This window comes from Natrix helvetica (assembly GCF_964273705.1).
Source record: "Natrix helvetica genome assembly, chromosome: 6".
Classification (NCBI taxonomy): Eukaryota; Metazoa; Chordata; class Lepidosauria; order Squamata; family Natricidae; genus Natrix; species Natrix helvetica.
This window is the reverse complement of record NC_138553.1, coordinates 2993765-3006900: the sequence shown is the minus strand read 5'-3', so window position 1 is coordinate 3006900 and position 13136 is coordinate 2993765. Positions and strand designations below refer to the sequence as shown.

At 47.1% G+C, this 13136-nt stretch overlaps 1 protein-coding gene across 1 annotated transcript in view; it reads left to right on the top strand.

Annotated features, from left to right (window-relative positions):
- The first annotated feature begins 612 nt into the window (after window positions 1–612).
- The window catches only part of GDI2 (GDP dissociation inhibitor 2), a 33509-nt gene continuing 20985 nt past the window's right edge, over window positions 613–13136 (top strand). The window contains exon 1 of the mRNA XM_081957618.1: window positions 613–1020. Coding sequence (XP_081813744.1) covers window positions 628–1020 — 393 coding nt within the window. The 5' untranslated portion in view covers window positions 613–627. The remainder of the gene's footprint in view (window positions 1021–13136) is intronic.

Genomic DNA, 13136 nt, shown 5'->3' with positions numbered 1-13136 from the left:
CAATATCCTTCCCCTGTCATGCCCCCCAAGTCACCCCCCCCTAAGCCACATCTCGCCCCCCCCAAGCCACGCCTGGTAGTGAAGTATACATTCACATAATTATTATTATTCTTTACATTTATCATTCTTATATGTTTATTATTTCATTTGATAGGTTATAATATACATATATGGTTGACCTCACCCCAAGAGGTCTGTAAAGGAGGTGTGCATATCCCTATCCTAATATTCCCTTGTATTCGTATTCATTTCATGCATTCATAATCATGTCTATACTTATATCTGTTATCGAATTCATTCTTGGCTAAATAAATAAATATAAGACAAGAAAACACGGTGGAATCACAGCTTGGCAGGGAGTCACGTGCTCATCACCAGGAAGCAGGGCAGCGGCTTCACCTTCCCCAGCGCGCATGCTCTTTCCCCCTCCCATGCCCGGCGGCACCTGCGTGGCATCGAGCTCGCCTCGTCCGGCCGAGGGCGCGCAGCCAATCCCGGTCAGAGGGCGTGGCCACGGGTGGGGGAAATAAAGGAACGCCCCGCCTCCCTTGTTCCCTCCCAGCCTTGATTGATACCTCGCGGCAGCCCAATAACGGCCGCCGGCCGGGCAGCGCCCCCTTGGCGACAATGGCGGGGATTGGGGCGCCCTCCAGCTCCTCCCCCTCGGGTGGCGGCCGACGCCCCGCCCAGCCCCCCAAAGGCCCCGCCCCTCTGGCGCGCTCTTCTCCCGGCGGCGGCGGCGGCAGGAGCAGCGTCGCCTCCATTTTCTCCTCAGCTGCCGCTTCTTCTTCGTCGTCTTCGTCCTCCTCCTCTTCAGGCGCCGGCAGTTACGGCCGCCGAGGCCTCGAACCGCCGCCCCGGCCCCGCCGCCCGAGCCCCTCAGCCACCCACGCCGCCCGAGGGAGGCCTCCCAGCGCCGCGCCGCCCCCGCCCGGCCTCGCCCGCCGCCCGCCCGCCTCAGCCGTCACCGCCGCCATGAATGAGGAGTACGACGTGATCGTGCTGGGCACCGGCCTGACGGTGAGCGGGGGCGTAGGGGAGTCGCGGGAGTCGCCCGCGCGGCCTAGAAAAGCCTCTGGAGAGCGCGTCACGTGGGAAGGGATAAGACGCGTGTATCTTGTGGGAAGGGAAAGACACATGTATCTTGTGGGAAGGGAAAGACGCGTGTGTCCTGTGGGAAGGAAGAGACGCGTGTACCTTGTTGGAAGGGAACGACATATTGTGGGGAGGGAAAGACACGTGTATCTTGTGGGAAAGGAAAGACGCGTGTATCCTGTGGGAAGGGAAACGTCTCTTTTGGGAAGTGATGGACACGTGTATTTTGTGGGAAGGAAAAGACGCGTGTATCTTGCGGGAAGCGTGTAGCACGAGGGAAGAAGGCCGGGCTCTCGGCGGGCTCCCCCCCTTCTACTCTTCCTCCTTGCCGTTATTTGGGGATGGGTTTTTTTAAATTTTGTTTTCAGGTTGCCAGGGGGGGGGGCGGGAGTCGTCTGAATAGGAGGAATTGGAGCGGAGAAAGGGAATGACGCGTGTAACGAGGGATGGAAGCTGGGCTTTTGGCTTGGTGACCTTCCTCCACCACCTCTTGTCTGTCTGCTGTGTCCTCCTGTTATTTGGGGATGGTTTTTATTTTAGCTTTTATAGTATAGCATGGGACTGGGAATCGTCTGAATGGGTGGAAGTGGAGGGAAAGGAATGACAGGTGTAGCTGGAAGGGAGTGCAAAGACACGTGTAGCATGAGGGATGGAGGCCTCCTCCCCCCCTCTTTCCTGTTGAGACCTGCTCTTGTTTGGGGATTGGTTTGTTAGGATTAGCTTTTATATTCTAGCAAGGGGGCTGGGAGTCGTCTGAAGGCCTGGAACTGGAGGGAAGGGAATGACACTTGTAACTTGTGGGGAGGCAAAGACATGTGTAGCATGAGGGAGGGCTTGGCGGCCTCCCCCCCACCTTCCTTTTCCCTATTTGCTGTGTCCTGCCGCTATTTGGGGGTTGTGTCGTCTGAATGCATGTAACTGGAGGGAAACCAATGAAGCTGGAAGGAAGGCAAAGAGGCATGTAACTTCAGGGAAGTAAAAGACACGTGTAGCCTGAGGGAAGGGGGCTGGGTGGGGCTTGGTGTCCTCCCTTTCCTCCTCCTGCCAATGAAGCCTGCCATTATTTGGGGATCATTTTATTAAGATTTGCTTTTATATTAAATCAGTGGGGCTGAATGGGTGGAACTGGAGGGAAAGGAAGGACACAGGTTACTCGGAGGGGAGGGAAAGAGATGGGAAAGCAGCTAGGCTTTGGTGTCGCCCCCCTCTCCCCCATCCTCTTCTTTCCTTTTTGAGACTTGCCATTATTTGGGGTTTGTTTTATTCTCTCTCATTTTTAAAGTCTATCAGTGGGGCAGGGGAGTCGTCTCAATGGCTTCCCATGCCCCCCTCAAAGGTAGGTGTAACATGAAAGAAGGCAGTTGGGGTGGGCTTGGTGACCACCACCACCTCTTCCTCTTTTTCCTCTCCCCTTTTGAGACCCTCCTTTATGTGGGGATGATTATTAGCCTTTCTATGAATGATTAATTCTTATATATCACTTGGCATTCTTGTCCTCTCCACCCCCTCCCATTTAATCTTCCTCCTGCTTTTTTTGCCCCAGTGTTCTAATCTTCAATTGGCTCTCCTCCCGCTGTTCCCCCTGCAGAGTTGGGGTTCACACAGCCCTGGGTCTTCTGGGGACACGTGATCTGGCTCAGCCTGGCTCCCCACGGCTTCTGAAGCCAAGAAAGCTGGCTTTCCTTTAAGCCCTGTGGGCACCCAGCCTTCTCTCCCCATGGATGGAGACTCTGCTTGGCTGCTGCTCCGATATCCACCCTGGCTATTCTGCTGCATAATCCTTGGCTGCCTGCCTCAGCGGGATAGGACCCTCTGTGAGCTCCCAATGCCATTTCACAGCACACTGCTCCTAGCCATGGAGGCTCCGATCTGAGTGAGACATTGGAAGTTGCCTCATCCCTTTTTCAGCCAGACTTTTCTCCTCCTGCGGCGTCAAGGAAGACAGCCCAGGAGATTATATTTTACATTTTATGTATTTATTGTATATTATGCATAGTCCTTGACTTACAGCCACCAATGCGCCTGAAATTTGTGTTGCTAAGCAAGATAGCTAAATGAGTTTTGCCCCATTTTTGCAACTTTCCTTGCCACCATTGTTAAGCGAATTGCTGCAGTTGTTAAGTTAGTCACCGGTTGTAAAGTGAATCTGTCTTCCCCGCTGACTTTGCTTGTCAGAAGGTCGCAAAAGGGGACCACATGACCCCAGGGCATTGCAACTGTCATAAATAAGAATCCGCTGCCAAGCATTTGAATTTTTATCATGTGACCACGGGGGACTCTGCAATGATCGTGTGAAAAATGGTCGTTGCAACTTCTAACAGTCACCAAAGGAATGGTTGCAAGCTGAGGATTAGCTGCATTTAATTTTTTTGCCCTTGGATCATCCCTTGCCCTTCAGCCTCTTCGCTGCCTTCTCTTTTTCCTTGTAGAGGGCATCTCACTAAGAGATTTTGGCTGTCTTTTAAATCCTCCTTTTGCCCCAAAGGGCACTCTGCCATTCTCTGAAATTCCTGGGCTTTGCCAAGCCTGGGGAGTGGGTGGGATGTGGGGGGGGGGGACTTTCGGCGGGATAGACCCATCCATTGCTTCAGAGCCTTGACTCCCTCTTTATTCTGCAGCTACTATTTTTCCCATTGAAATCAATGAGCCTGGGAAACATCATCAGTTAACAGCCTAGATGAGGATTGAACAGAGCTAAATTCATTTATCGTGTTTATGTTTATATTAGAGGTGGAGACCCTTTTGAGAGCTGTAGGCAATGTAATTTCATTTTAATGTATGCCAATTAGTACATTCAACGTGACAATAAAGCTATCCTATTCCTATTTATTTTTTGGTTCTATTCCAATTCCTATTCTCCTGTCCTGTCCTATCCTATCCTAAATCCACTTTAACCAAGCCTCAGAGGCCAGTCCTTTGTCTCAGCTCTTCTTCCTTGCAAGGTCGTTGTTGTTTGTGGCTGAGTCTACCCTTTCTGTACCTTTTCTCTTTTTTCCCCCATCCAGAATGTTGACTTTGCATTTTTTCTATGGAGGAAATAACTTAGTAACTATCAAACTGACATAATGGTAGCATAATTTACATTATTCTACATTTGTGACCTCTGGAAATGTCCTAAGTAGCCACTTTTTTTCATCTTTAGCTTCTCATTGCAGGTTTTCCTATTTCTGCCTCCAAACCAGGTCTCCTGATGCTTCCTTGACCCTTCCCTCCTTCATGGCAGGTGGTCCTTGACTTATGACCACAATTTCTGGTGCTAAGCAAGGCAGTAGAGTTGCATCCCATTTATTTTTGCCACAGTTGTTTAGTGAATCACTGCGGTTGTTAAGCAAACCTGCCTCTCCTCCCCTCCCCCCCCCCCCTTGACTTTGCTTATCAGAAGCCAGCTGGGAAGGTCACAAATGGTAATTCTGGGAGTTGAAGTCCACAGGTCTTAAAAGTCACCAAGATCGGAAGGCCCTGTTGTAAGTTCTCTCTAACATGTCAGAATCCCAGGCAGCTTAACAGACATACTGATTTTAAGCCCTCTAAAGTTGGGGGATTCTGGGAGTTGAAGTCCACTGGTCTTAAAGTGGTCAATGTTGCACACCCTTGGTTTATAGCAGGGGTGTCCAAACTTGGGAACTTTAAGACTTGTGGACTTCAACTCCCAGAATTCCCCAGCCAGCCATGCTGGCTGGGGAATTCTGGGAATTGAAGTCCACAAGTCTTAAAGTTCTCAAGTTTGGACACCCCTGGTTTATAGTGTCAGTATTAACTTTGGCAAAAGAATAACTTGCCTAACCTGAAACACGCAGTTCACTTTGTAATGTCAAACAAATTGCCTGGAAAAGTCTGTTGTTGCTTCTCCCAAGGAGAGTAAAGATTTCCCCTGTAACAAGGGAATCCCTGTTTTCTCTCCGATATATTGAATGACAGGAGGCTTTTTATGGAAAGGAGAAGCAATCGGGCTCACATTTGCAGCCTTGAAAGGTCCCCTCCTGCCCCATTCACTTTTCTTAAGGCCACCTGCCTTTAAAACCCCCTAAAAGAGATAAAAAATCTGACTCTTGTTGATTTAAACATTTGTCTCTGACCACAGAAATGTTAGAACCTTAACTTCCGGCCTCTGCATCCGGTTTGTCTCTACCATCTCTTCCTTTTAACTCTGTAAGTTACCTTTCCTGCCAAGCAGGCACCCAATACAGGTGGACCTTGATTTACAACCACTCATTTAGCAACTGAAGTTATAATGATGCAGAACAAAAAGGACCTACCACCGGTTTTCACACTTTCGACCATTGTAACACACACACCTCCAGGTCACATGACTCAAATTCAGCTACTTGGACAGTGGGAATTATTTCAGGGGACTGTTTAAATGGCTTAAATCAAATTTGGCCCTTTTAAGGTGGATAGGATAGGACGGGACCTTGGAGGTCTTCTAGTCCAGCCCCCTGCTCAAGCAGGAGAATCTATACCATCTCAGATAAGTAACTGTCTAGTCTCTTCTTAAAAACCTCCAGTGACGAAACACCCACAATTTCTGGTGGCAAGCTGTTCCACTGGTTAATTTGTCTTCATTGCTAGGAAGTTTCTCCTTAATTCAGATTGCTTCTCTTTTTGATTAATTAAATGCGCCCATTCTTCACCTCCAAGGTCAGCCACTCCCCCCCCCCCCACAACCCATGGCAGCCCTCCCCCCCCCAATTGGGTAGGCTTCAACTCCCAGAATTCCCCACCCCAAAGTTGAAAATTCATGGATCAATTCCCAGAATTCCCCAGCTAGCTATGCTGGGTATGATTTTGGGGGGAAATAATGCTGGCTGGGGAATTCTGGGAGTTGAAAACCCACCCCTCTTCCAAGTTTGAGAAACACCAGTTTAGGAGAAAGGAGTTTCCTTAAAAATAAGAGCATGTTAAACCTTGAAATTTGTGGTTGTCGTGGCTTGAACCCCGAAAGTTGGATGTGCCAACTCTGAAACAGCAGAAAAGGGGGGCAATTTCCATAAAAGTTGGCAGAGAAGGGAAACCATTTCTCTAATGCCAGCCTTGTCTACTTCATATGTTCCTTTTGAGCTGCCATGGGCAGAGCACCTAATTAAATCAGAATAATCTCCATTTATTCCTCTCTTCAGTTGTTTCCCTGTCACGCATGAGACGGCTGGATCCAACACATGAAAATTGCTTCCTGAAGCTCTGGGAAATTGATCACCTTGTCAAACAAGGATCGTCATGCAGCCTCATCCTGGTTTGGCAATAGAGAAGGACAAAGATGTCCCTGTAAATTTATTGCTTTGATGGCCTCTAATTGAGACACTTGCCGGCGGGCCTCCAAAAATATGCTGCAAAATGAATTTCAAAAGCAACTCGGTGGCCTTCAGGGTGAAAATGCTAATCTTTTGATCTTGCAAGCATCTCTCTTTCTGTGTGTTGGTTTCTCTTCTCTTCCTGCAAATTAACTGATTTTTGGTAAGAAGCCCTTCAGATGAATGCCGCGTGTCAAAGCAATAGGAGAAGAGAGGAATTGTTCTTTCTGAGAAAGACAGGCGGCACAGAATGAATAGAAGCTTCCTGCAATTGTGGAAGCCAGCTCTTTCCTGCATTTGTTTTGAACCTTTTGTTCAGCTTGGGGGGGGGCGGGCGGAGGCACAGATATTTCAACTGTAGAAAAACATGCCTTATCTTGCTCACTGGAGCAGAGAAAGCCTGGGGTGGAATTTTTTGAGAAGAGCAGAGATCTGTTGATGGCCTGTTTCAAAACGTTAAGGCAGTTAGCAGTTTGTGTCTCTGAGACAGAGAGTCCTCGACTTACAACAGTGTTGTGGCCCGCCAGCGACCGGCAGATTTGGACAGTGAGGAGGTTGGGGAGGAACCTGGGCCAGTCCTGGAGTCTGGGGAAGGCTCTGATGAGGGCTCGGAGGCACAGAGGGGGCCAGAGCCGTATGCCAGTTATCAGCTGCCTTCGGAGTCAGACATCAGTGAGGCAGATTAACAGCTGGGCGCATGCGCAGAGCTGCCAGACAAAGGGAACAGGTAAGGAACAGGGGGCGACTTGGGAGTGAGGCCATAGGTGGAGGGTGAATGGCCCCTCCCAGAGGGAATAAAAGAGGAGCAAAAGGGGAGTGGAGTTTGCAGGAGGCCATTAATTCATTCTTGCCAAGTATTGCGGAGTCTGAAAGATATCGGCCTGGCCCCTCTCCAAGCCTGATCAAGGTTGGTAATTGTGACTGTGGGAGAGGAAAGACTTTGCTGGAGAGGAATTCACTGTCAATTAAATGAAAGGGGTTTATCAGGACCAGGACTCGGCTTCATGCTGCTAGGGAAGCCTAGGTCAGAACAAACAGTTCATTTAGTCACCGAACTTACAGCTTAGGAACACTTAACACACTTACGACCACTGCAGCATTCCCCATGGTCACGTGATCAGAATTCAGACGCTTGGCGACTGACTCACCTTTATGATGGTTGCCGTGCCCCTGGGTCAAGGGATCCCCTTTTGCAACCTTCTGACGTGCAAAGTCAACAGGGAAATCAGATTCACTTAAAAACAGCAGTGAAACTTAACAACCGCAGCAAGAAAAGTCGTAAAAATGGGGCAGAACTCACTTAACGAATGTCTCAAATTTGGTGCACAATTGTGGTCCTAGGTTGTAGCCGCTAGAGTCTGCTGGGGTTCAAATCAACCTTACAGGTAGTCCTCGACTTACGACCACAATTGAGCCCCAAATTTCCATTGCTAAGTGAGCCACTCTTGTTAGTTGTTAGTCACCTGGTTGTGTAGTGAATCTGGCTTCCCCATGGACTTTGCTTGTCAGAAGGTTGCAAAAGGGGATCGCATGACCCAGGGACACTGCGATCGTCATAAATGTGAGTCAGTTGCCAAGAATCTGAATTTTGATTACATACTGCAACGGTCGTACGTGGAAAAACTGTCGTAAGTCACTTTTTTTCCTTTTGAACGGTCACTAAATGAACTCTTGTGAGCCAAGGACTATCTGTAGTCAGAATAAAGAGGATTCCACTTTCTTTGCTGGTATGTTAGACTGAACTTTTGCCCACTCGAACACAGCTGAAAGTGTTACTGAGTTCTTAACAAGAAAATGCTGACTGTGACCGAATCTGGAATGTCAGAATAGCTCCTGGTAAAATGTTGGCACCTCCATTTAATTTATAGAAATTCGTTGTTGTGAGCTGCTTGTGCCTTGTCTGAGGTGGCAGGCTTCTTTTTTGTCTTGAGGCTGCAGTGAAAGGCTGTGGGCCTTGGCACATTTCCACCCAAGAGGCCCACAATGAATGGCTTTCATTATTTGAAACTTCACAGGTAAAGCAAACCAAAGCAGCTTTTTAATCACATAATCGAGCTGAACTTAATTCAGCTTCAATTGGTCTCAATGTTGTCGGTTGGGCCTTCAGTTACGAAGGTTAATTTTCTAAGGATTCGTTTCAATCGTTGCAGCAGCAGCAGCATCCCCACAGTCACGTGATCAAAACTCGGACGTTCGGCTCATATTTATGACGGTCGCAGGATCCAAGGGTCACGTGATCCCCTTTTGTGACCTTCGGGCAAGTCCGTCAATGGGGAAGCCAGATTCCCTTAACAACCCTGTTACTAACTTAACAACTGCTGCAGTGATGGCATGGCAAGAAAGGACTCAGAATTCACCTAACAAATGTCTCTCACTTAGCCACAGAAATATCAGGCTCCGTTGTGGTCGTAGGACTAATATGTATTCAAAGTGTTGGCCTCACTGGCGCTGTACACAGTTGTACTCGGATGATTAGGGACTGGAGGCTAAAACATATGACGAACGGTTGCAGGAACTGGGCCTGGCTAGTCTAGTGAAGAGAAGGACCAGGGGAGGCAGGGATAGCAGCCTTCCAATATCTCAGGGGTTGCCCCAAAGAAGAGGGAGTCAAGCTATTCTCCAAACCACCTGAAGGCAGGACAAGAAGCAATGGGTAGAAACTAATCAAGGAGAGAAGCAACCTAAAAATAAGGAGGTATTTCCTAACAGTGAGAACTATCTCCAAAGCATCCGAAGGCCAGACAAACTGACCAAGGAGAGATTCCATCTAGAAATAAGGAGAAATTTTCTGACGGAGAAGAATCAACCCATGGAACAGCAGTTGCCTTCGGAAGTTGTGGGAGTTTCATCCCTGGAGGCTTTCAAGAAGAGACTGGACCAGAAATGGGGTATGGTCTCCTGCTTAGGTGGGGGATTGGACTACAAGGTCCCTTCCAACTCTGTTAAATCTGTAATCCCTTCTCGTGATCTTGATGTGATCCTTCTATCGGTGCAGGCCCAGGACTGCATTGGCTTTTTTGGCAGCTGCAACGCATGCTGGCTCACATGGGCTGGGGAAGGATCAGCTGTAGGGTGATGATCTTGCAGCCGCCCCCGTTGGCTGTAAATTGAATTTATTTGTCCCAGGAGACTGAAAATCCAGTTGGCTTCCTTTTCAAGGCCTCTGGAGAAATCCTGCAGGCCTACTTAACGATCTGCTGAAGATCCTCCTGGAATAGGAAGGAGCCCTGTGTTGTCTTCAGCCCAGTTGTAATGCTGCCTCAGCACCTTCGTTTCGAAATAATATTTGCAAATCATAATCCACTTCCTGAAACAAGAATTGCTGGCAGGGGCGGGAGCCTTAGAAAAAGATTCTGGTAATATCCGAAATTAATTGCGATTCACAGCAGCTTCTGCAATAATAAGTTTGCGCTAGTCTTTAAGATGCCACTGGATTCTTTACTGCTTTTTATTGCTAACGAAATACAGATAGTCCTCAATTTACAACAGTTCATTTAGTGACTGCTCGAAGTTATAACGGCTGCAGGATTTGGGTCTGGCTAGTCCAGAGAAAAGAAGAATTGGGGGGGGGGGACGACACATGATAGCAGTATTCTAGTATTTGAGGGACTGCCACAAACAAGAGGGGGTCCAATTCTCCAAAGCACCAGGACAGGAACAAGAAACAATGGTTGGAAATTAATCAAAGAGAGAAGCAACCTGGAATGAAGGAGAAACTTCTAACACTGAGAACAATTAACCATTGGAACAACTTGCCACCAGAAACCATGGGCACTCCATCACTGGAGGTTTTTAAGAAGAGACTAGACAGTCATGTATCTGAAATAGTATAGGTTCTCCTGCTTGATCAGGGGGCTGGACTAGAAGACCTCCAAGGTCCCTTCCAACTCATTCATTCTATTGTGTCTTCATAATGCCCTGTTCCCAAAGGATCAGTTCAGAGCATGTAAGAAAGTCTATCTCAAGATCCAGTCTAATCCAATTTTAAACTTTTATTTTGGAACGGCCGTTCGTTGGGTTGCTGTCAGTAATTGGCACATTGGTTTGCCAGATGCTGGAACAGATGTGTCACTCGGCTGCTGCTTCTGCTGGATCTTGCAGCCTGCACCGCTTATCCACCCTTAGGAAAGCTTCCATGGGAAGCTTCCAGAAGCTGCAAAATCTTGGAGGAGGGGAGGCAGCTGGATGCTTGGATTGACGTACCAGCCGTCTGTGGCTTATACATTCAGGTGATCCTCAGTTTACAAACACAATTGAGCATCAATTCCCATTGCAACGGGAGGCAGTTAAGTGTGTTTTGCCCTGTTTTACGACCTGTCTTGCCACGGTTGTTACGTCAATCACTTTAGTTGTAAGTTAGTACCACGGTTGTTAAGTCAATCTGGCTCCTCCATTGACTCTGCTTACCAGAAGGGGGACCGCATGACCCCGGGGACACTACGGCCATCATAAATAGCCAGTTGCCAAGCGTCCAAATTTTGACCACGGGGATGCTGCCAACGGTCGTGTGAAAAACAGTTGGTAAGTCACTTTTCAGTGCCAGGTTTGGAGACACCTCTGGTCTAAATGAAAAGCTCACACAGATTTTAGGACTTTCCTTCCTGGGCCTACATGAAGAGATGCTTCTGTTGCGGCAAAGTTACACAGAGGAAACAGATTGCATGAGTCACAAAGTTCAGGAGAAGTTGTAGGGCAGCAAAGTTGCTCTTTGTGGTTAGAGCATGCCCCTGGTAACATTTTAATATTTAATACAGTATTTATGATTAAAGTATTTTTATGACGACTATGATCATGATCTGTCACTTAAAGCTTTTGTGTAGACTGAGAGCTTATGAACTGAAGACAAATTCCTTGTGTGTCCAATCATACTTGGCCAATAAAGAATTATATTCTATTTATTCCTCTTCTCTTCTATTTCTTATTCTCTTCCTATTCCTATTTTATTCTATTCTACTTCTATTTCTATTCTACTTCTACTTCTATTTTATTTTTTCTATTCCTTTCTATTCCTTATTCTATTCTATTTCTACTCTACTTCTACTTTTTCTATTTCTATTCTTCTATTTTATTCTACTTCTACTATTCTTTTCTATTTCTTATTCTATTTCTTATTCTATTCTATTTCTAATCTACTTCTATTCCTATTCCTATTTCTATTCTACTTCTATTCTATTCTATTCTATTCTACTATTCCTTTCCTTATTCTATTCTATTCTATTCTACTATTCCTTTCCTTATTCTATTCTACTACTACTTCTATTTCTATTCTAATCTATTCTTCTATTTTATTCTACTTCTATATTCTTTTCTATTTCCTATTCTATTTCTAGTCTACTTCTATTCTATTCATATAGCAGGGATGTCAAACACAAGGCCCAAGGGCTGGATGTGGCCCACAATGTGGCCCCTAGAAGGGGCCAGCCAGCGTGGCTTCGGCCTGGTCTACCCAGTGCAAAGAGGAAACATGCCAGCAATTTGGGGAGTGGCGTCAAGCTGGCCACACCCACCCAGTCGGCCACTTCTGGCTCTCTCCCCCCCCCCCCCATGCGGCCCTCAATTAGATTGATTTTGACACCCCTGGTGTGTGTATGTGCTTCATAGTTGCTCCTCCTGGTGTCTTCTTTGTCAGGGTGCTTGCCAGCTTTTTAGAGAACCATTCCTCTGGTTAATTGACAAAACTGAAGGGAGGGAAAAATTCCAATTACGGTCTTGAAAACCTAATCTTTGCAATCTATATTTTCCTTTCCTCTGTTTTTCTTTTTCCCATTGGACCTGGAATTGCTCACAGCCTCCCTGTGATGGTTGTGATAGCGGCTTAATCTTTGGAACCCCTGACAATTTGTCCCTTGTGATTCAACTCAATCATTAACTATCTTAGGTCATTTCCCGTACCTTCTTTGACGCAACCCGTCTCACTTTCCATGAGGCAGCTAACCGTGATACGGAGGTTATCCCATGGCTTTGATCTGAAGGAGGCTTTATTGTAGGGCAGGGGTGTCCAAACTTGGCAACTTTAAGACTTGTGGACTTCAACTCCCAGAATTCCCCAGCCAGCTCTGGCTGGGGAATTCTGGAAGTTGAAGTCCACAAGTCTTAAAGTTGCCAAGTTTGGACACCCCTGTTGTAGGGAGTCCATGACTCGCCACCATAATTTCCACTGCTTAAGCGAGACCAACGTTAAGGTGAGTCTCGCCCCATTCTGCAAACCTTTCTTGCCACCGTTGTTAAGCGAATCACAGGACTTGTTAACTCAGTGACACAGTTGTTAAGGGAATCTTGCTTGTCAGAAGGCCTCAAAGGGGGAGGGGTCACGTGACCCCAGGGCACTGCAACTGTCATAAGTACATGCCAGTTGCCAAGCATCCAAATTTTGATCACACGACCCTAGCAATGGTTTTAAGTGTGAAAAACGGCCATAGGTCCCTTTTCTTTCCAGGGCCATTTTGTAACTTCAAAATGGTCACTAAACGAATGGTTGTAAGTTGAGGAATACTTGTACAAGATGGTGCAGTCAGTGCTTCCATCAAATATCTGCCCTAGCTGCGAAATCACTGCCTTAGAAGTCAAAATTGGTTTTTAAGGAAACTACTTTGCATGAAAGTGGAAAGCTGAGGGGACTTGTAAGCTGGGTGGACTTCAACTCCCAGCATTCCCTAGGCAGCAAAGCCGGCTAGGGAATGCTGGGAATTGAAGTCCATCCAGCTTAAAAGTTACCAAGGGCATAAATAACACATTGGTCTAGCAATATTGCTT